Raw genomic sequence first — 24,770 nt, 5'->3', positions numbered from 1 at the left:
TAGGTTCACTACAATGATGGAGGAGCACGATGACAAGATGCGACCTGTTAACCTGGCGATAGGTTGGAATAGGGGAGATAAAGACGCTCAAGGCATGTGGCCGGATGTGGTAGATCCAAGCCTTCTGTCTTGCCCCTGGAAGCTGCCTGTTATGGACCTATCTGAGCACCCTTCCGGATCTGTGCCCTCGACTCCCTGCTTGAGGCCCCAGTCGAGCTCCAGTCACTCGGGTTACGGTTCCGGCTCTAAAGGCAAAGCTCCTTCGGGTAGCCCCAAGTCTAGGGCAACCCTTCGAGGGAATATGAGGGAGCCGATTCTAGGGAGTAGTGGTTCTTCTTCTGAGAAAGGCTCGGATGGCAAGGGGGACGATTCTTCTGACTGGTGAATGATGTGGCCTTGCATGGTCTTGATTGCCCTATGTGGCTTTTATTTTCAGAACTTATTTATTTGAACTTTTATTGGTTTGTAACCTATCGGTCCTTCGGGACTTTAACTTATGATCCTTCGGGATCTTATATCCATGCACTATGTTTAATTTCATTTTATACTTGTCTTTTATTTTTGGCATTTGGTCCTTCGGGACTTGCATTCTTTGGATACTCGTACTTAAATAAATTGGTAGACAAGATGATAGAAATAAACTTGCATAAATAGATAATATCTCTAAGAAATAGGTTCAACCCTTACATAAGATGGTTTCGTCGAACTTATTTGTAAAACTAATGCTAAGTACCAGGAACATGTAGTGAAAATCCTAAACATAATAAACCTTCAGGTTCGAAGCATGCCAAGTACGAGGCACTTCATCACTATTCAGGGTCTCTAACTTGTAGGATCCTCATCCCAGTGTCTTCCTGACCTTATAAGGCCCTTCCCAGTTGGGGGCTAGCTTTCCTCTCTCCCCTACTCCTGATGCATCAATTTTCCTCAGAACCAAATCTCCCTATTGAAAGAACCTTTCTTTAACCCATCTATTGTAATAGAGGGAGGCTCTTCATTTATGCTCTGCATTGCGGGCATTGGCTTCATCCCTGACCTCATCAATGAGATCAAGAGCGAGCCTTATGCCTTCTTCATTTGTCTCTGGTTCGTAAGCTTCAATCCTAGGGGCTCCATGAGTGATCTCAAGGGGCACCACCGCCTCAGCTCCATAAGCCAGCATGAATGGGGTCGCTTCAGTTGTCACTTTCCAGGTGGTTCGATATAGTATAGGCAGTAGCTCATCCACCCAAATATTTCTCGAGCGCTCAACCCTCTTCTTAATTCCATCAAGGATGATTCTGTTAGCAACTTCTGCTTGCCCGTTAGTCCGAGGATGTGTAACGGAGGTGAAGCGAAGTTCTATGATGTTATCGTCGCAGTACTCCCTAAACTCTGCATTATCAAATTGTTTCCCATTATCCGTGACAAGGATGCGTGGGATTCCATATCGGCATATCACATTCTCCAAGAAGAATTGGGTAATTTGCTTGGTGGTTATCTTGGCTAATGCCTTAGCCTCAATCCACTTTTTAAAGTAGTTTATGGCTACAACAATGAACTTCCTCTGTCCTGATGCTATAGGAAATGGTCCATGTATGTCTATTCCCCACATTGCAAAAGAGATGGGTGTGTTGATCGATGTAAGCCTCTCTAGGGTCTGTCGTACTATCGGAGCGTGCCTCTGGCATCTGTCGCATCTCTTCAGATAAGCCTTTTTAATGGGCTAGCATAGTTGGCCAGTAGAACCCCAATCGAGTTATCTTGTGAGTGAGGGCCCTGCCCCCTGGGTGTTGTACACAAATCCCTTCATGGGCTTCTTTAAGTGCCCCCTCTGCTTCAAGAGGTCTTAAGAACTTCAAGTACGGAATAACAAAGGACCTTTTATAAAGAAGGCCTTCAATCAAAGAGTACCTTAACACTCTAACCGACAACTTGCGTGCTTCTTGGGCATCGTCGGGGAGCCACCTTGTTTCTAAGTGGGTCTTGATCGGGTCTATCCAACAGCTTGCCACACCAACCGGTGCTATCAGATTTATGACATAAATAGTATGGGTCTTCAAGACCTGGAATTAAATACTTCTAGGATAGTTCTCGATTTCAGACGAGGCGAACTGAGACAAGGCATCCGCCGTAGTGTTCTCCTCACATGGAACATGTTCTGCGTACCATTTATTGAACTGAGTCAGTATTCCCTTCATGACTCTCAGGTACTGGGCCATAGTATCATATTTGGCTCAAACTCCCCATTAACTTGAGCAACCACAAGTCTCGAGTCTCTGCAGACCTTCAGGTTTTTGGCCATCACGGCTCTAGCCAAGCCTAAGCCAGCTATCAATGCTTCATATTCTGCTTCGTTGTTCGTAGTCGGAAAGTCCAACTTCAAAGCATATTCAATCATAAACCCATCAGGGCTTTGCAAGACTAGGCCTGCACCACTAGTTTTTGTTTTGGACGCTCCGTCAAAATGGAGAACCCAATACTCTTATAAGGTTATTTCTTCATCTTTCTCCTTCTCTCCTTCCTCTGGGGTTACTATCTCTTGCCCCCGACTTCTTGGTCGTTAATGGTGTATTCGACCATGAAGTCTGCTAATACTTGAGCCTTGATGGTCGTTCGAGGCTTGTACTTGATATCAAACTCTCCTAACTCAATCGCCCACTTGATGAACCTTCCACTGGCCTTCGGGCTATGAAGAATGTTCCTCAAGGGTTGGTCTGTCAGGACTTCGATCTTGTGAGCCTGGAACTACGGTCTTAACTTTCTTGAGACTGTGATGAGAGCAAGCACAGACTTCTCCGTGGTGGAGTAATTCAACTCTGCTCCATGGAGCACCTTGCTTACATAGTATATAGGCTTCTGAAGCTTCTACTCTTCCTTCACGAGGACTGCACTCACGGCTTGTTCAGATACCGTGAGGTACAAGTAAAGAATGTTCTTCGGACTTGGTTTATCCTACAACGGGGCTTTAGTCATATAATTCTTTAGATGTTCAAAGGCCTCTTGGCTCTCTGTTGTCTATTCAAAGTCCTTCACCTTCTTAAGGGTTTTGAGAAAGGGCAGGCATTTATCTCCAGACTTGGAGATGAACCTCCCTAGAGCTGCAATTCTTCTTGTCAGCTTCTGAACGTCCTTGATGGAGCGTGGTGGCTCCATGTCTAGGATGGATTTGATCTTATCGGGGTTGGCCTGTATCCCCCTCTTAGAGACCATGTGACCCAAAAATTTTCCAAACTCAACACCAAAAGCACACTTGGCTGGGTTTGACATCATCCTGTGGTGCCTCAGCACTTCAAATGCCTCTCTGAGGTGACTAATATGATTGACCTTGCTTAGGCTTTTGACTAACATTTCATCAACATAGACCTTCATGGTTTTCCCAATTAGATGGGCAAATATCTTGTTTACCAGTCTTTGGTAAGTAGCTCCTACATTCTTAAGTCTAAAAGCCATAACAAGATAACAGAATACACCAAAGTTAGTTATTAAAGATACCTTGGAGGTGTCATCCTTATGCATTCTGATCTGATTGTAACCACTAAAGCCATCCATGAAGCTTAGCATCTCATGTCCAGCAGTGGCATCGATCAGGGTATCAATCCTTGGTAGGGGTAACAGTCCTTGGGACAAACATCATTCAAGTTAGTGAAGTCAATGCACATCCTCCACTTTCCATTGGCCTTCTTGACCATTACAGGGTTAGCCAAACATTCAGGGAATTGCACTTCCTCAATAAATCCAGCTTTTAAAAGCTTCTCGACCTCCTGCTTAATGGCTTCGAGCCTATCAGGGGCATAAGTTCTCTTCTTTTGCCTTACAGCCTTCCTAATTGGATCAATGTTCAACCTATGAGTTATAAGGTTTGAGTCAATCCCAGGCATATGAGCTTTTGTCCAAAAAAATACATCATTGTTTTCCTGGAGGAAAGTTGTAATTCGACCCTTCAAGGGCTTGTCCAGAGATGCCCCCATGTACGTGACCTTCTCTGGGTCTAAGGGTTCTAAATAAATTGGGACCAAGTCCTCGGCTGGCTTCCCTCACAGTTCATCATTTTCTCGGGCATCCATGTCTTCTATGGGGAGGACTAGCCCCCCTGTTCCATCGGGCCTAAGCGCTGTAACATAGCAACTGCGGGCCATCTTCTGATCTCCCCTTGCTTCTCCAGCGCCATTTCTAGTTGGGAACTTCAGTACCATGTGGTAGGTTGAGGGCACAGCCTTAAAAGCATGAATCCCTGTTCTACCCATGATAGCATTATAAGTAGAGGCTTCCTTGACAACCTGAAAGTTCAACATCTGTGTGGCCTCCCTGGGCTCTTCCCCGATAGTTACGGGAAGTTGTATTGCTCCTTCAACTTTGCATTCTACATGGTTAACCCGTAGATGGGTGCGTTAGATGGAGTTAGATGAGAATCATTGTAGCCCATTCTTATGAATGTGTCATGGAATAGAATGTTCACGGAAGCTCCATTGTCCACTAGGACCCTCATAACAGGACAATTTCTAATTATCGGAGTGATAACCGGAGGATCGTCTTGAGGAAATTTCAAACCTTCAAGGTCTGGGTCACCAAATTCAAGCATCACCTCTGAATTAGAACGCTTAGATGGTTCTCCAACTAAGCTCATTACTTCTCTTGCATAAGCTTTTCGGGAGTTCTTTGTTGTACCAGCTGTTGTAGGTCCTCCCGAGATCATATTAATTACTGGCCCTCGAGGCTGTGGGTTGCGATCTCTGTCGTTACCTCTTCGATCATCATCTCTTCGATCATTATCTCTCTTCCGGCCTCCGGCCTCTTCACCCTTGGTGAAACATCCAAACTTTCCCCTTCGGATCAGATACTCAATTTCATCCTTGAGTTGTCTACAATAGTAGTGTCATGACCAACATCTTTGTGAAATCTGCAGTATCGACTCTTGTCTCTTTTTCGTGGTCTCCCCTTAGTGGCTTCGGCCATTTGAAGACCTTATCTTTTTCAATTTCCATAAGGATATGGCTCCTTGGAGCATTCAACCTTGCATATTCAACGAACCTTGGTTGCTGATTCTTCTTAGAGGAGGAGGAGTCAGAGTTTTTGCCAGTTTGTGGATACTTGTCCTTGGCATCGTACTCCTGATCCGTCTTCCGCTTCTTGTTCCCAGTAGACTCATTATTCACAACTATCTTCTTCATACTCTCCTCCACCTTAATTTATTTCCCGGCTCTATCCTGGAGCTATAGCATGCTTTCGGGAGGGCGCTTAGCCAAGGACATCTTGAAGAACTCGTCTCTAGTCCCTTGCTGCAGGGCTATCATAGCTACCTTATCATCAAGATCAGGGACTTTCAAAGACTCCTTCGTAAATCGATTCAGATACTCTCTCATGGACTCCTTTGCTCCTTGCACTATACCCATGAGAGATGCTGAGCTCTTCTCGTGCACTCTGCCACTTATGAACTGTTTAATAAAAGCTTGAATTAAGTCTGTAAAGGAGCCAATAGAGTTTGGGGGCAGACGGCTGTACCACCTTTGAGCCATGCCCGATAGGGTTTGAGGGAAGGCCCGACACTTAATAGCGTCGTTCACGAGCTATAACAACAGGGCGTTAGAGAACGTCCCAACATGATTAGCGGGGTCTCCAGTACCATCGTATGCTTTCATGGTGGGAATCTTGAACTTCCTTGAGATACAAGCATTTATTATCTCATCAGTGGATGGTGAGTTTGGATCATCAGGATCTCTTAGGGGCATAAGATCACTTGGATCAGCCCTTGGGGCAACTACCCTTCTTGGTATTGGACCATCCAGTTCTATGATTGGAGGAGGATTTCTCCGCCTTGGAACGAGTGGGGGTCTTGGGGCTAGATGTGTCTCCGGGTTTCGCTTCAGCCTTCGTATCTCTTCTTCATGAGCCCTGATCATCTCTTGAATTTCTTGGGGATTCATCCCTTGAGTTCTCCTGGAGCGTTGTTCAGGGTCAGCCATTGGCTCTTTGCCAGCACGCCTCCTTCTTGGAGCAACATCGTCTTCCGACGACTCAGAGTCTCTTTCAGTCTAAGGCCCAGAGAATTCTTGATCTTCCGGAATAGGAGCCAAGCCACGTATGTATTGGGGCGTCCGCCCTTATGCTTCACTCCTACCAGAGTGTCCACTCCCTCCAACTTCGGGGTATAGAGGCATCCCGTAAGGGGGGTTAGTCGTCACAATTGTCGAGTACTCATACCCAAGTGGTTGAGAGTCAACAGGTGCATGCAGCTGCTGAAGTTGGAGGTTCATCTCTTGAGGAGCCGAGGGATTCGTCCCTTATGGCTGAGCCTCAGTTGCCCCTACTAGGGTTCCTCCTTGGGTGGAGGCATAAGTTGAGTGTGGTGGTACTTCCACTGTTGATGCGATTATTCACGATGGGACATGAGTGTCTGTCCCACTAGTGTTTCTGCTCCGTGTGTTCACCATGGTTGTTGTAAGTTTCCCACAGACGGCGCCAAATTTTGTGGAATAAAAACCTGTGTACTTTATTATTTAATGCTGGGGTTGGTGAGCTTTGAGCTTTAATGGGTGCTCTTATGTTCGGGACTATCGATCCTTGAAAGATGTCTACGTATCTTTGTGTTGTAGAGAATTAATCCAAAAAACATAGTTCTAGATTGAGGGGTAGAGCCCTTTATATAGAGGTGAGTCTAGGGTAAGACTTCTGTTAGGAGACTTGGTGGACAAGTCTCCAACTTAGATGGTGATTAGGAGTCCTCTTGAGGAAGGAGATCCAGAACCTTCTATGTAGGATTTTGAATCCGTTTAGAACACATGTCTCTGCTCTTCCAGCCGTATTGGGCCTAGTCCATGAACAGTTTGTGTTCGTGGACTTAAACGACCCATGTTGGTGGGCCTTGGTTGTTTGGGCCGTCATTGGCCTGTTATGAAGCCTTGGACCAGACAGGTCTGCTATGAAGCTTGGACCAGACAGGTCTGTCTTGGACTTTTCGGACAATAATCCCAAATGCAATTAAGGCGACATTTAATGTGTCTTTAGGATGTATTTTCTATCCATATCAAAAGGCCTTGAGCTCTTGAACCCTAGTAATAAATATCATAATAAAAATAATCTAGTTTTTATCCATAACACTAAACAACACCAAACCACCACAGTACAACCACAAAACAATATCACTCATCCACCAACATTATACCATGGATCTAAGTCAAATCAAGTCAAGAATCTTCAAGGGCAACAAGTACTACTATTAACTCCAATAATCAAAAATTCATTTAACAACAAAGATCGAAACATGCTTATACAACTACTACACTTACTCCATCATCAATTTATCATAATAACTCAAACTAATCCACTTAACACTAAGGGGTTGAAGATTTATACCTTCCTTGGAGCTTCTAAACAATGCGAGAGCCTTGAAATGCCCATGGGAGCCTTGATCTATGCTTAATCTACCTGGATCTAATAAATAAAATCAAGAAATCAAAATTTGCTCTTCAAAGTTACTATTCATAATATTCTTTTATGAATTATAGAAAAATCAAGGAATGGAATTTGAAGCTAAGATTTCTAGGGAGCGTGTAACTAACCAAGGAGAATCTAGAATAATTACCTTGTAAAATAAAAAGAAGTGGAGCTTGGATCTTTAAAGATGAAGAAAGAGGCCGAGAGCTTTAGAGATGAAAAGAGGAGTGAAATGCTTCTTGATTTGGTTGTCTTGGTTTTTGTGTGATAAAGGGTTGGTTAAGGCATGACCTTAGTAATTAGAAGGTTAAAATGCTTGGTCCAAATTTAATCTTGCAAAATATCTCTTTCAAATGCTTACATCATCATGCTTACTTCATTCCCTTGCCAGTTGTCATTATCTTGTGGTGTGATCATGTGACCTTGTTTCTAGTCCACTTGTTCAATCCCTTGGTTCTTGTAGAATTGATTCTTGGTCGCTTATTTGTTTTACGGTTCGCTTAACTCTTGTTCTCGTTGATCGTTTGAGGGATCATATCCGGGATCTTATCACTTATGTTTCCTTAAACCTTTCATAATATCTTATATTCCTTTAATAATCGTGTACTATAATCTTTAAATTGAATTCCTTTTAATTATGTTACCTTATACTTAATTCTTTCGGTATCTGGTGAATTTTTGGGAAAAATCAAAATGTCCGAATTCGAATCCTGACGACCTTTACATACACTCATTCACTTTATGAAATACTAATACGATCTCAGAATTTCCATAACAATACTCTTATATAGCGTGGTCTGATAATTTTCCTTAATCAGCACAATCAGCAAACAGTTAATATTCATCAGGGTTTCAAAAAGCCCAACAATTGGGATTATTACAGGTTCCCTCCTCCTTTCTTTGTGGAAAATAGGGTTTAGGCTAATATGGTTTATAATTGTATATTTATAAACAAAATTTTCAGCAAAAAAATTTCCATAAATTATTTACCCCATATTTTGATTAATCTTATTAATTCATCAGTTAATAATTAAAATCCCTTTTAATCATTAATTCCTTTTTAAAACTATTTAGAAAATAATTATCACCATAATTTAATTTCATAAATTAAATTCTTAACTAATAATATTAAGAAAGCATCTTAATTATTTTATAATAAATTAAATCACATTTAATTAATTATAAAAACTGCTAATCAATTATTTATTTCATAAATAAATAATGACAAACTATTATTAATTTAACTTCTCCACCAATAATTCATGCTCTTTATGGTGTGACCCTGTAGGTTCAATATTACAGCCAGTAGTAAAAATAAATAAAAATTAAACCATTTTATTATTATTTATATGAGTTCTTTAATTCATTAAATATAATTAATAAATTAATCATATTTATTCTACATCGCGAGGGATACTTCTCATAACATCACGACTATCCGGATAATATGAATTCATTGTTTAGTATCAAGAACATATTCAATGAATAGTTACCGTACAATAAATTCCTTTTGTCCTACAATGTCCCGATTAAAAACAAATCATAGCTCTCGTGTCAAGACTATCTAATTTAATCATATGTTTTCCTCTTCACCATGCCTAGTTCTGTTTAATGCAAATTAGAAACTTCTTTCTAATTCCATTGACTCTGGCCAGAGATTCCTGAACTAGCATAAATGGAATAACATATGACATTCTCTTCTTTCATTAGAAGGAGCGGATCCTTTACTAATAATTCACTATCTTCGTGTATAAACTTCTAGACCCAGAAGAGCCCTTGTAATAGCCCGAATTTTTGACATCGGTAAAAGACCTTTATGAATAGTAACCTTGCGGTTTAATAAAAACTTTTTCGACCACACCATATAAGAGTTTATAATTTAAGATTCCGAGTTGATATTATGATTATACGTAACAAATGAGTGTATGTAAGAGTCGTTAGTTTTCGGAGGAAAACCAACATTTTAAAACGACCTTATTTTATGAGCTATAAGTAATTCCACTACGACCAAGGATTTAAAATCCTATGAATAAACCCAAGCTCAAGTATGAGAAAAGATTAGAATTACGATTAAAAGATTTACACCGCGAATCGCTTACGAAGATTTACCACAAAAACGAATAAGTGACCAAGCGAATACGTAAGCGAATAAATAAATGAACCAAGGCCATGCAAATTAATTAGCAATAAATTATTCAAGCTAGCTAATTATATTAAGAATTAAGTGAAAGACAACATTCCTTAAAATAAGGATTCATGTTTTATAATTAAAATTCCTAGTCAAGTTTGGTGTGCAAGCTAAGACCCAGAGGCGTTACATAAATGGTATTAGAAGAATAAGTTATAGTACTCAAAGATGTGAGTGTTAGGAGTCTGTCTAGATGCGAGTTTACGTAAGAGCTCATATAGAGTTCATTACTGGACTATCAGATGTAGCCCCTATGGGTAGGTTAGGATAAGTTTATATTGAGGTATTAAAGTATGAGTAATAGAACCATTGGAGATTATCAGAATGATGTTAAGAAAAAATTGGAATCATATATGATTTGGAAAGGATGTGGATGTAGAACTCGGAGCTGAGTCTCCAGGGCATTTGGGGTACAAACGGTATTATCAACACCATATATTCATTTGGACAACACGAGCTTTGTTACTCGTAGTTCTTTATCGATTACCAATGAAGGGGCATTACATGTGTGAATCATGAAGTCGAATTATTAATATTCAGTTGAGGTTACTACCCAAACTAGTTGAAGGTATCATTTTACCAATGAGGATATGAATATAGTATGAATAACGAATTTAGCAGAGATAGTGTCCAATATACCCTTGAGGATTTTATTTCAATTAAGGAAGATTTGAACGTAATATACGAATGTTATCGTAAGACGAGTACATTATATGACATTATTAGTGCGCTTAACATGTAACGTTATGATGGTTTAGCTCAAAGATCAAGAGCGTCGAGAATTGATGGCATGTCTACAATTAAATGGCGTAAGATTACAACGAGTGATGGTTCGATCTTAGAACCATCTATAAGGATGTACCAGTGAGTCTAGAACGGAATTCTTCGGTAGAAATGATGTTAGAGACTACGTATATATACTCGTAGACCTTTAATATATTTCGTAACATATGTTCAATTACACACACATGCCACCGAACTTATGGACTACATTGAGATCCCTGAGAGATCTCTTTGATCTTTTCCCAAGGGGAAATGGCCACTTGTAATTAGTAATGGATTCGTGTAGCAGTCTTATATCTCCTTAACAGATGCTTTTGTAATAATCCTGAGTAAGGTCTTCGAGGTAAAACACCAATATACTTGCGGAAGTCAAGTTAGTAAGCGACTTTAAAATGATATTGAGGGAGACACTAGTTGAAACATGGAATTACAAAAATGAAGAGATGGGATCATTCTCAAACGGATAATGACGAGGGTTAGGATGATCCGTGAATTATATTTGTATCTACTCATCGTCACACTACTCCCTCTAAATTGTTTATCATTCGCATTGCCTTGATAAGTCATATCAGGCAATCCTTTTAGTTCTCCACTTTGAACTTTTGATATGACCAACAACTTAAATAGTCTTTCTCCACATCAGGACTTGTTCAATTCTTTATTTGAGTTTATGAACTTCTATTTAAAGTTTATGATTATCTTGTTCAGGCTCAGACTTGTTATACTTTATTTTAAATTATCCAAGGAATATCTTTAATTAACTTCTTGAGTTATTGTCGAATATTCAAATGAGAATATTACCATTTGGTTTCCTTCATACTTACACTCTTCACTCGAGCTGTATTTATCATCTATTTAAGGGCGTTGACCATCTAATATCCATAGACTCCTCGGGAATCCTTTTCTTCTATTTGGGATGGTATTGTATATTGAACTTTGAAATCATAGTAAGGGTATCAATTTGATATTGGTATTCCGAATTCAATTCGATTTGAGAATTCGATAAAGTATGTGAACGAGGGCACCTCTGACTGTACCGTTTTATTGGAAAAAAATATTTGATGAGGGCCTATCGATTTTTCCGATGCCAAGACCACTTGATTCAGAGTTCTAATTGCATTTCTCGACCCAAATTTTAAAAATCTTTATTTCGAAATCGTCATCTAGGTAGCCACAAATTCTTTAGTGGTTACGATGTTGAGACTTTCATCTCTTTTTTTTCGAACAAAGTGAAATATGCTTAGTGCCTATGCTCTCATTAACGACTAGTTAATTATCCTAACTAGTCAAAAATTTAATTATTACGATGAAAAATTAGCTAATCATTCTAGCTAGTTGCTATGCGCCAAACTAATTAAGCAGGCCATTTTCTTAGCCGCTTAATAATATTGCTTGATATGGACTACTTATTATTTGCTAGTTCCACTTGCATTCAAATTTTTATTATTACACAATGCATTTTATAAATTAATAAATTTTCAAAGAATGATTTAATTGAGACCTAACTAGGTCGCTCACTTGAACGTGGGTTCGTACCCAGTTTTTATGAAATATTTTGTTCACGGAATGTTCTATTCTTTCATTTATATAACGAATATCTATTTAAAACCATAAATTGACTGAAGACAATATACTTCCTTATTTGTTAATCATTGGATAAAATTCCTTCTTTCAAAATAGCATCATTTTGAAACCTTAATAGTTAACATTTCCTTGATAATTTTATTCGAGATTTCTTTCATTATTCCAAAACAAAAGTATTCTTTCAATGGGGAAATCTTACAAATGTCATTCAAATAATGTTATTATTCAGCAATCATTGCTTCAAGGGATATTCTCTATAACATCATAATATAAAATTCTAAGGACATGGAAGAATAATCCTTGTTGTATTCTTTCTTCCAATTCATATATCTTTTGAGTGTTGTGACTCTTTAATTCAAAGCTCATTATTTCTTGGGATATTCGATTTTGAAATCTTGTTAAGATTGTCTAAATTACATCATTATCGTGAAAATCATTCTTCCAAGGTTGATTGCCTTCCGAACAAAGAGAAGTATAATTGAAAACCGATTGTGGTAATATGAGATTGAAAACTCGGTGATATGATTGTGCAATTTGAAACATATTGATGGGTAACATTATGAAAAGGGGGAATAACATGTTTAAAACATATCGTACGAAATTTTTGTCAGAGTGAGTACTTAATGGATTCAGGTTTGTCGAATTATTTGGATAAACTGTATTCACCCCCTCCATAGTTGATTACGGACTTAACAATTGGTATCAGAGCTTGCTGTTGACATATAAATAGTTGAAGATCGTAAAATCAATCCTTAATGGAAGACAAAGAAGAACCACATAATCCACAACTACCACCCCCATCCACATCACAGATTAGCAGCAACATGAGAAGGTATGAAGCCATCAAGGTGCCAATCTTGAAGATACATGAATATCCAATCTGGAAAGTCAGGATGGCTATGTGCTTGGAAGTCACAGATCCTGAATATCTAAGCAGGATTTATGATGGTCCTCATAAACCAATGAATGTAGTTGTTTCTATTGCAGGACAACCAGAAAAGATGGTTGAAAAAGAAAGGAAGGACTACACTCCTGAAGATCTTTCTTTTATTATGAAGGATGCTAAAGTCAGACCCATCTTGCAGAGAAGTCTTGATAGTGTTATGTCCAATAGGGTTATTAGATCTAAGAAAAAAAAATAAATATGGGACGCTTTAGAAGTAAAGTATCAAGGCACAACTGCTATGAAGAAAATGAGGACAGTACTTACTCAAGAATATGAGCACTTTGACTCAAGAGATAATAAGTCCTTAACTGAGGTCTATGACAGATTTTAGAAGCTGTTGAATGACATATCTCTTGTCAACAAGGAATATGATTTAGAGGACTCAAACTTGAAGTTTCTAGTTGCTCTCCCTAAAAAATGGGACTTTAAGGTTACATCAATAAGGGATAACTATCAACTTGATGACACACCTCTAGATGAGATCTATGGAATATTGAAAACTCATAACTCCCCTCGATCGTGAATCCATGTATAATGTGAAATAAATCTAATTGATTCTGATTAGTGTTCTTAAAAAATCATACTATTTTGAAACTTTTTTGTCAATAAGACGTGAATAAAACATGTCATCTTGTACAAATTTCTAAACTTCTCAATCCTAGTTTCCGACGAGTACTACGAGGATGACGATGTTGACACTAATTACTCTATTTGGTTTTAATACACAGTCTACTAAATTTATAGGTATAACAAATCAACTGTGAACACAATCAATCATGTAAATGGGTAATTCCTATGAAAGATTCTATGAAAGATTCTACTATCATACAAAATAAAGATCAATCAATCCAATCAAATTATTTACTAAAATTTTCTTTCCGTATCTAGTTGTATGGATGACAACGTATTTATACATTTATAAACATGTGTATAACTATTTTATTATTATTATCTTAATTAATAATGAATGGTTATGATTAAGTCTCATATGTCTTTTAATAGGGTTAGTATATACATATATATATATGTATATATATGTATATATATCTATACTATACTATTATAAGCAGAACACCTTCTATTTGGTAGTCGGTTGTTTGGTACAGTTGTTTGGTATGATAAATAACAACCGTCAGATTTAAAGTCAGATAGATGAGAACCGTTGGATGTAATAATAAATTATTATTATTATATTAATATTTCAACTGCTCTCATGGATTCAGGGTTCGAACCCCGTCAACAGCTTATTATATTTAAACTTTTATATTTTTTATTTTAACAATTTCTACAGGTTCAGGGCTCGAGTTTTGTGAACAACATATTATATAATATTATTTATTTTCAGTTAAGTCTCAAATTATCACAAACATCCTCTATTTGGTAGTCGATTGTTCGGTACAGTTGTTTGGTACGAGAAATAACAACCGTCAGATAGATGGGAACCGTTGGATGCAATAATAAAATAATATTATTTTAATATTTAAACTACTCTCCTTGATCCAGAGTTCGAACCCCGTCAACAGCTTATTATATTTAAACTTTTATATTATTTATTTTAACAATTTCCATAGATTGAGGGCTCGAGTCCCGTGAACAACATATTATAATATATTATTTATTTTCAGTCAAGTCTCAAATTATCACAAAATATTTAATATTATAACATATTATGTTCTTCAATTTATTTTTCAACTATTGAAACTATATATCAAAATATAATAATTTTAAGATATATTTATATTATTAAAAATTATTCAAGTGTTAACAGCAATCCGTGCATCGCACGGGTGATAGACTAGTGTATATATATATATATATATTCACAACAGTTTGAGTACTCGGTACAATGTATATATTTTAAAAGTTAAGATATACATGTGTATGTTTAATATATTCTTTCTTGATACCACTTCATTATTATTTTATGATATTATAAACCTTCTATTCTTTGTGATATTTAAATTTTTTACACAATTTTATTGTGTAAGTTAAAAAATATAAATAATTTAAGAAGTTAATAATTTTAAACTTTTATATAATTTTATAGTGTACACATTAAAAATGTAGAAGTATAAAATGTGTAATATATTATGTACGTAAATATGCACTATCTTGTCATATTTTACGATAGAAGAGAAATGTGCCCTTTACTCGCACAACAAGTTTAATTTCAACATTTTTAGTTATTATACCTTTATTTTTCAATATGTCTAAACATTTTAATATTTTGAAAGTTTTAAATAAGTTGATTGTTCTTTTTAACATGAAGGTGATTGGTTGTTAACATCCTAATTTCTTTTTATATATATATATATATAACTGATCAAGATAATATAAGTTAATATTTTATTTAATTTGGCAATTACGGAATGACAACTTTTGCGTTGCGCATCGCGGGATAAACACCCTATATTACAAAAATAACAAAATATTGGAATAAAAATTATGTTCAACTTATTAATAAAAATAATTACAATTAAATAATTAAATGTTTTTGATAATTACAGAATGTTTTCCTCATTTTATAAATACTTTCATAATAATTGTTGTTGGGAGAAATTCCTAACAACACGAGTTCGGAGGTTGCTGGAATCACGGAGCAAATTATGTTGATTTGAGGCTATTTTCAAGAAGAACGCGAAGAACACGGGATGAAAATTGATGGATGTTATAGCTGATCTTGTTTGATGATTCTTAGAATGCCAGAGGAATATTGTTTATTCTCTCTTATTTCAAACTGTTGATCATCCGTAAACAAGAGGCCTACGTACCATTTTATAGGGGTTCAAGCTACACGTAGTTCTTGGAGGACAAGTTACCTAGACGGGCTAGGGTTTGACCCGGTCCATCAATGCCCAGGTTCATTGACCGTTGGATAGTTCGTAATAATCCCATATTATTCCATGGCCCAAGCCCAAATAGGCTCTAATAGGCTGTCATTGCATTAGGCGAAGATATCTCGTTGGTGAGGCATGAAAACACCTAGAGCCCCCACATGCGACCCCTTAGAGTCTGGTTAAGTGATGTGGACCCATAAATATATAAGTAGTGTTGACCTCGATGAGGTCCTTCCAAGCGTAATATAGTCCCGCTAGATTTCCATGATGTGCCCTAATAGGGTCATGTAGTCATAATGTGTTGTAATAATATTCCTTGTACAGTTGACATGTGATCATGGACTCTCACTTGTCTCTTCAAGTCTCTTAAAAATTTGAGGTGAGGACTCCCCTCCTGTTAATATGGGGACATGCTACCCCTCATAGTGATATGGTGGTAGGCCACCCCTTCTAGTAATATGGAGTCATGCATGATATGAGGAGAGGACTCCATCCTTAGTGATATGAGGAGAGGACTCCCCTCTTAGTGATATGAGGAGAGGACTCCCCTCTTAGTAGTATAAGGAGAGGACTCCCCTCTTGTTGAGAGGTGGACTTGATCCCTATCTTGTTGAGAGGTGAACATGACTCCCTTCCGGATTGAGAGGTGGACAAGACTCCAGTCTTGTTGAGAGGTGCACATGACCCCCTTACTGCTGGAGAGGCGGATAAGACTCACCTCCTAGTAAGAGGAGGTTGGGACTCACTTTCCTGTAAGAGGGTAGGACTCACCTCCTAGTAAGAGGTGGACATGCCCCCTTCCTGTTGGAGAGGCTGACATGACTCACCTCCTAGTAAGAGATGGACAGGCGTCACCTCCTAGTTAGAGGTGGACATGACTATCCTCCTTTATATATTCCCATGTGTCATCATGTGAAGTCTTGGTCAATATGCGATACATGGTCCCGATCCATATACAAATTAAGTGAGCTCTTCCATATTCATGAGCTTGTTTATTAAGCCCAATATTATTAATAATTCTTGTAATGGGCCTGTTTAGAGCCTATGTCCATATTTGGACATAACATCTACCCCTTGATTTTATGTTGTCATTATGAATGCAATGTGAAATCAAGAAAGTATTATTCATCCTTGAAGTAACGTATTGGAAAGGTCCAGTTACTACGTTGAATGTGCATCTAAACAGGAAGCCTTTCCGAGTGACCGCTAGGAGCCGAAGAGGTGAACCTTTATTGGGGGATCACCGCCAAATTATTGCTCAAACTGATTACCAAAGTAGGGCAAGGACTCTAGCCTTCTTTCATCTTCTTCTAATGTAGTAGCTCATACATAGGCCAATTTAAGGCTATTATGCGTGATTGACGTGAATTCTTGGTCTACTGATATTATGGATAATAACGTTGTGATCATAGAGCTCAACTTTGGGTCGGATCTTTTTCACATAAGCTCTACGCCGCAAACAGATTCTATATTGATTATTTCCAACTCCGGACTAGAGAATGAGGTTTACATCAAGGACTTGAGGAGGGATGTCCACAAGGCAACCAAAAAGTTGAATGATTTAGAGAGGTCTTGTGATTTTTAGGAGCACAATTTTGATCTCTTTCATACCGGTCTCATACCGTAAGATATTGGCTCTAAACTTGCTTAATATATGATGGTTGGTTGGCCTCGCATTATTGAAGATTGGCTATTAGAGAATAGAGCTTTATATCTTCGCCTTCTTGTAAAATATATGTTGCAAATAGGATCCTTATAAAATTATTTTATAGCTCTTATCGACCTCACATAGCGGACACTGTCCCTACCTTCATGACTCATGCAAGAAGGTGTTGCATCATAAGTGTTAGCCTCGAGAGACTCGAATTGCCTCGTGCTGATCATTATTTATTTTTAAAATTTTTCCAAGAGCTTTAAGATAACTGATTGAGTCTTCAAATAATTCTCCTTGCTGACAGATTGTCTTTAGCACATGTATTGAGATCGATTCATAATGTATGGACTTACGGACTGGCCCATCATCGATCGTCAGCGAGGTCAAGAAGTCTCATATTGCAAGATTCCAAATTTGCGGCCTCGTGTCACTAGATGTTGGCCTTGCCCTACAATCTTTAATAACATGCTGGAGGAGGTGTTTCGGTAGTACCACCACCCCTCGATTCCTTGTTATAATTAGAGATGCAACGAGGAATCAAAATATTGTAGTGCCCTTTTTGTGCTATTTGAGTTAACACCATATGTCCAACATTATCACGGCTCAATTGATCTCTTCAATGCTATCCCGGGGACATGAGGCCTCATCAACGCTACCACGGGGTGATTTCCACTAATGTCTTCATGTAATTTATTTATAAGTAAGTTCCTTCTAGTCTACTCACACACCTCAGTAGCGGTGTGTTGAAGCCTCCCTTGTAGAACGTTATCATAAATAACATAAAAGGTCATTTGTTACTTGATATTTCATGTTTCTATCCTATTATGGTAGATTCCCCATTTTGACATAGTCCCGGAGAGGGTCATCAATGTAGGCCCTTAGGTCGCCATCTCCATGGTGAGTTCATCAGACACGCTAGCCCTGACTTGAAATTTTATGAGAAAAATTTTCAAGTAGTATGGCCTCTCTCTGAGAGCCCAAATTTGCCAATGCATCTGCCTCTTGATTCTAATCCCTTGGGATGGGCTCCACCCTACCTTCATTGAAGAATTTGATGAGCCTTTCACAACAAATATGAGAAGTCACTAACAAGAAGTCATTGTAGACATTGAGATGAACCACCTTCATCTCCAGAGCTAGCTTTAGGTTGTTAATAAGAGCCTCATCAATATATAGGGCCCACAAGGGGCACATTTGACACGTTCTCCGGGGGTTCCACTCCTCTTAGGGTCGCCATGAGTTCCCTAGAGTCATCCTTAGAATGAGGCAGGAACTCAAGCATGAAGTTGGTCAATGCTTGACCCTTCAAAGTGCCTTCAAGCTAATATATCACATCAAAGTTCCCTAAATCCACAATTTACTTGAGGGGGGGGACCTAGGTATGCCTTGATTTTTGGGAAGCCTCTTCACACTCATGTCGCATCAATGCTACCCTGAGCATAAGAGTGTATCAACAGTCAATTCAAGTCTTCATAATAGTTCAAGTGTGGTGGGTTCCCCGAATCTTCTTCTAAATCCTGCCATTGATGAGGGACGGAGCTTCTTCCAGGAAAGTAAGGCTAGTGCACCTGTTAGAGTGGTGAGCTCGAATCCCTTGAATAGGTGAGCCCGAATCCCTTAAGTAGGTGAGCTTGAATCCTTTGGAGAGGTGAGCCTAAATCCTTTAGGGTGAGAAGAGCATGATTTTTTTTAGAGAGGTGAGCCTTATTTCTGCTGGTGAGAAGAGCTCGAATTACTGAAAAAGATCAGGAGAGCCTGAATTCTGCAAGAGCAAGCTGAAGTGCATAACTCATCAGTGCTACCCAGTTAAAAAAGACAGATAAGCGCTCTTAAACTTTATAGCATATAAAAATAACAACTCTCTTGGTCTAGAGTAGAGATAATTTCTACTGTATGTGGAGGGGGCGCTAGTTCTCCCTTTTATTTAGGGCGGCCTCTTTTCATCTGTTATCACCTGAGTTAGCATTCAATAGACTTATGAAGAAAATCATGATCGTAGGAGAAGCCTATTGGGGCCTCGCACCGCTGTACTCTATACTTTTCAACCTTACATGAGCATGCTGGCCTCGTTCTGTAATTAGTTCAGATGCTAGAACACAAGTAAAAACCGCCTAAACAAGAAATGCTATAAATTTAGAGAAAAAACCACATAATGTAGATAGGCCTCTCTAAGAATGGTTATCACCCAATAAAAACCGTGATAGTCGCCAAAGCAGGGGCCCCATTAAAAGGCTACCAAACCATGAAGAAGATCGGACCTGGCACAAATAAAGGGCCTTCTGGAGTGAGACAAACAAACCATAAAGACCTTGTTGGTCATTCAAGTAGGGGGGCCTCGCTGAGAGAGATCGTTACTCCATAAAGAAGAAGAGGCGTCATGTTAAGTGCATCGTATGAAGAGGCATCCAACGAGGGGGCATCTCACATAGAGGCATCTCATGCAGAGCGACCCGCTAAGGAACTCACGCAGAGGCATCCCACGAGGGGGCATCTCATGTAGAGGCATCTCATGTAGAGCGACCCGCTAAGGTGCTCGCGCAGAGACATCCCATAAGGGGGCATCTCATAAAGAGGCATTTCATGCAGAGAGGCCCACTAAGGCACTCACACAGAGGCATCCCACGAGGGGGAATCTCACGTAGAGGCATCTCATGCAGAGAGGCCCGCTAAGGCGCTCATGCAGAGGCATCCCACAATGGGGCATCTCATATAGAGGCATCTCCGTAGAGGGATCCCATGCAGAGCGACCAGCTAAGGTGTACACGCTGAGACATCCCAAGAGGGGGCATCTCATGTAGAGAGGCCCGTTAAGGCACTCACGTAGAGATATCTCACAAAGGGGCATCTCATGGAGAGACATGCCAAGAAGGTACATGCGATAGACGGCCGTCCTTGATGAAAGATCATATTGATGGTTGTCCCAAGGTCGACAACCTAATTAGATAAACGACCACCCCTTAATGAGCAACTTACTTCAGATGAGGTTGAATTATGATGGACAACACTCAAGTACTAGGGACCTCTTTCCTAAGAGGTTCAGGGTCGCACGCCCCTTCTTCTCAGGCCAGTGGTCTCCCGGTTGTCCTTATCTTCGCCTCTTGGATCGTTGCTAGCTCCGTTTTATGAAATCGAGACATCTTTCTCCCGTAGATGTCATATCCCCTCCTTCTAGCGCCAAATGTTGTTGGGAGAAATTCGTAACAACACGAGTTCGGAGGTTGCTGGAATCACAGAGCAAATTATGTTGATTTGAGGTTATTTTCATGAAGAACGCGAAGAATACGGGATAAAAATTGATGGATGTTATAGCTGATCTTGTTCGATGATTCTTAGAATGTTAGAAGAATAGTGTTTATTCTCTCTTATTTCAAACTGTTGATCATCCGTAAACGAGAGGCCTACGTACCCTTTTATAGGGGTTCAAGCTACACGTAGTTCTTGGAGGATAAGTTACCTAGATGGGCTAGGGTTTGGCCCGATCCATCAAAGCCCAGGTTCTTTGACCTTTGGATAGTTCGTAATAAGCCCATATTATTCCATGGCCCAAGCCCAATTAGGCTCTAATAGGCTGTCATTGCATAGGCGAAGATATCTCGTTGGTGAGGCACGGGAACACCTAGAGCCCTCACATGCGACCCCTTATAGTCTGGTCAAGTGATGTGTACCCAGAAATATATAAGTAGTGTTGACCTCGATGAGGTCCTTCCAAGCGTAATATAGTCCCGCTAGATTTTCATGATGTGCCCCAATAGGGTCATGAGTCATAAAGTGTTGTAATAATATTTCTTGTACAGTTGATATGTGATCGTGGACTCTCACTTGTCTTTTCAAGTCTCTTAAAAATATGAGGTGAGGACTCCCCTCCTGTTAATATGGGGACATGCTACCCCTGATAGGCCACCCCTTCTAGTAATATGGAGTCATGCATGATATGAGGAGATGACTCCCTCCTTAGTGATATGAGGAGACGACTCCCCTCTTAGTGATATAAGGAGAGGACTCCCCTCTTAGTGATATGAGGAGAGAACTCCCCTCTTAGTAGTATCAGGAGAGGACTCCCCTCTTGTTGAGAGGTGGATTTAATCCCTATCCTGTTGAGAGATGGACATGACTCCCTTCCCGATTGAGAGGTGGACATGACTCCAGTCTTTTTGAGAGGTGCATATGACCTCCTTACTGCTAGAGAGGCGGATAAGACTCGCCTCCTAATAAGAGGAGGGTATGACTCATTTCCTTGTAAGAGGAGGGCAGGACTCACCTCCTGGTAAGAGGTGGACATGCCCCCTTCCTGTTGGAGAGGCATATATGACTCACCTCCTAGCAAGAGATGGGCATGCGTCACCTCCTAGTTAGAGGTAGACATGACTATCTTCCTTTATATATTCCCACGTGTCATCATGTGAAGTCTTGGTCAACATGCGGTACATGGTCCCGATCCATATACAAATTAGCAGAACTTTTCCATATTGTTGAGCTTGTTTATTAAGCCCAATATTGTTAATAATTCTTGTAATGGGTCTGTTTAGAGCCCATGTCCATATTTGGGCATAACAATAATATTGGAAGGTTAGAAATTATTATTATTAAGTTAAACAATTCAAACTAATTTATATAGAGTAATCGTCTTAAAAAAATTAATACACTCATGTAATATGTTTAAGAAACATATCGAAAGAGCCCTCGGAATTTTTATACATTTAATAAAATATGCAACATGTATTTTAATATGTTTTTACTAACTGAATTAATCAGCCATATTCGAGAATTTTAAATCTCCGTTGCTGTGTGGCGCGGGTACAGCTCATCTTAAAATCTGTTTATTATGTCAAAATACATAAAAAACTATCATTTTTTTATTAGAAATAATTTATTTTTAAACTATATTATTTGATGTAAAATACAAAATTCTTCATTTATTCTATTTATCATTATTATTAAATAATTCTTTGAACTGCCGTATAATCTAGGAAAAAAACAATAATAATAAGAGGATAAATACGGGGAGTAGTGAAGTCCGGTGAGAAACCTAGGGAAGATTGTTTCATTAAAAAAACTCCTAAAACCCTAAGCTCCGCAGCAGCCAAGAAAGTTTTGAAACAATGTCAAACAGAAATACGCTGGTTGTTGAATCTGAAGATGATTCTCATTCTGAGTCTGATTCGATTTTTATAGTTGAAACTGTTTCTGATTCTGATTATTCAAAATCTGATTCTGTTTTTGTAGTTGAAAATATTGTTTCTGAATCTGATTTAGAAGTTAAAGCGGTTAATTCTAAGCGCCGTATCGAGAACAAGTTTTGCATGAATAAGAAGATTAAGGTCTCTAATGCACAGAGAGTTCGAAAAGGGAATGAAAAGCATGGTCAGAAAGAAGAGAAGAAGAGTGTTATGTACTGGAAAGACGAAGATGAGAATGTGTTATTGCGTGCAATTAATGATTACGTGAAAAAGTCCGGTAATGATGTTTATTCTAACATGGATGCTTTTCATGACCTTGTAAAGAATTCGTTTTCGGACAATGTTTCAAAAGATCAGGTGTATTACAAGATTAAGAGGTTGAAGAGGAAGTTTCGTACCAACATTGAAATATTGAATGATGGTGGGGAACCTGCATTTTCGCGACATGAATAAATGTTGTTTGCGCTTTCAAAAAATATTTGGGGCAACAATGTTGACAAGGTAAAGAGTAGAAAGTTGAAATATGATACAAGCATGAAGGAAGTTAAGGATGAAGTTACGGAGCACGAGAAGAAAGACTGTTGGTCATTGTATCCACTGTTGTGTGCCTCTATCGAAGAAGAGGTATCTTGTTATTTTACTAAGAATATATTGGATATAAAACAATTCGTCAAGGCCACGATTAGAGGAATCGGGAAAGACAAGGCAATCGAACTAGAAGATGGATGGAATGCTATTCACGTGATGTCTGTTCAGCTTTATGCCAAGAGGAAAGATTTAATCAATAAGCAAGCTCAAGCTATGTTGGATTCACTTGAGTTTGTTTAATATTTATGGATGAGGTAGTGGTGTGTCTTAGTATTTATGATGCATTTTGTATGGAGTTTGTCATGATGAGGGCATTTCTTTTATTTTGTTACTATCGTGCTATTTGGCAAGTGCTCAAAATGTTTATGGTTGTGCGGGAATATCTTAAATAGGCATCATTGTAGTACAAGACTGTCAATGCCAGTAAAATGTTAATGAAAGGGCATTAGATGTAACTGAAATTCTGATTATCTGTACTTGGTTGATAATGAAACAACTTGCTAAATCAATGAACTTCTGTCTAAAAGTGATGCTTAAACATCCCGTGTGCATCTTGTTAGTTTGGAAATGATGGAGTAAACTAGATATTATCTTTCATGGAATTGTTCTGACTGTTTATACTTGCTTTTGGTAGATTGGGCTCAGATGGAAAACAGGAAAGGAAGTAATATGTGGAAAAGGTACATTATTATTTAGTACTATCCAAGAATGCTACTTCGCATGTTTCAAAGTATCGGATGATGTCTAGCATCTCCTTTATATTGAATGGTATATCGTTAAAATGTCAGAGCTTACTAAGATATAGGGCTCTAGCAATATTGCCCGCGCTCCTTTAATGGAATTTGAGGATTTAAGCCTTGTTAGAAGAAAATCGGGTGTGGGTACTAGCATAGTGATAGTCTCTAAATAGAAAAGAAAATGTGTATTATCACCGTTGCCGTTGTTCTCTGTGTGCTTAAACGTAATTCAAGAGTGTGAGTGGGGTAGTGAGTGCAAGTTTTATTTGAGACGGTACTGGACATTTCAAGTGCTTTTGAGCTTTGCACCTTCCATTTTTGTATTGAAATGCAGAAATTCCCGGTATCGTTAGATAATGATTTGGTAGTCTGGATGTCTCTCATAATTGTGGATGGCGCATTGCTCTTCTCACCTTGCAATTTTGTGACAGTAGAACACATGCGAAAATTGAATGTTCCCTTTATGACAATTATAGTTTAGTTCTCCAACTACAGTGGTTCCAATCAAACTTTTTAATTGTTGATGATTTATATGGTATATGTACACGCGAGTATCATAATTCCTGATGGGGGACACTCAGGGAACTGAAGACGTATCTACGGCTTGCTACTAGCTGGTATTGGGTGGGAATGAGAAAAGACACAGCTACACATGTCCAGAATTGTACCGTGTGCCAGCAACAAAAACTATCACAACAGTCCCCAGCCGGGCTTCTTCAACCACTACAAATCCCATCAATGGTATGGGAAGATATCTCCATTGATTTTATTGAAGGGTTACCTCTATCACAAGGTGTTAATACAATTTTTGCAGTGCTTGATCGTTTTTCAAAATATGCTCATTTTATTTGTTTACGACATCC

General features: G+C 38.8%; 1 protein-coding gene and 1 pseudogene across 1 annotated transcript; one reads left to right on the top strand and one right to left on the bottom strand.

The window, feature by feature from the left end:
* Positions 1-994: 994 nt before the first annotated feature.
* On the bottom strand, positions 995-2,201 carry LOC141690468 (uncharacterized). Its single transcript, XM_074495264.1, has 2 exons — positions 2,060-2,201; positions 995-1,374 (listed from the first exon to the last, which is right to left on the bottom strand). Exons 1-2 carry the CDS (start codon positions 2,199-2,201, stop codon positions 995-997), a joined length of 522 nt encoding a protein of 173 aa, XP_074351365.1.
* Positions 2,202-22,496: 20,295 nt separating this feature from the next.
* On the top strand, positions 22,497-24,537 carry LOC141693327 (STOREKEEPER protein-like; annotated as a pseudogene).
* Positions 24,538-24,770: the final 233 nt, after the last annotated feature.

Source organism: Apium graveolens, chromosome 10 (assembly GCF_009905375.1).
Source record: "Apium graveolens cultivar Ventura chromosome 10, ASM990537v1, whole genome shotgun sequence".
Classification (NCBI taxonomy): Eukaryota; Viridiplantae; Streptophyta; class Magnoliopsida; order Apiales; family Apiaceae; genus Apium; species Apium graveolens.
This window is presented reverse-complemented; position numbering and strand designations above follow the sequence as displayed.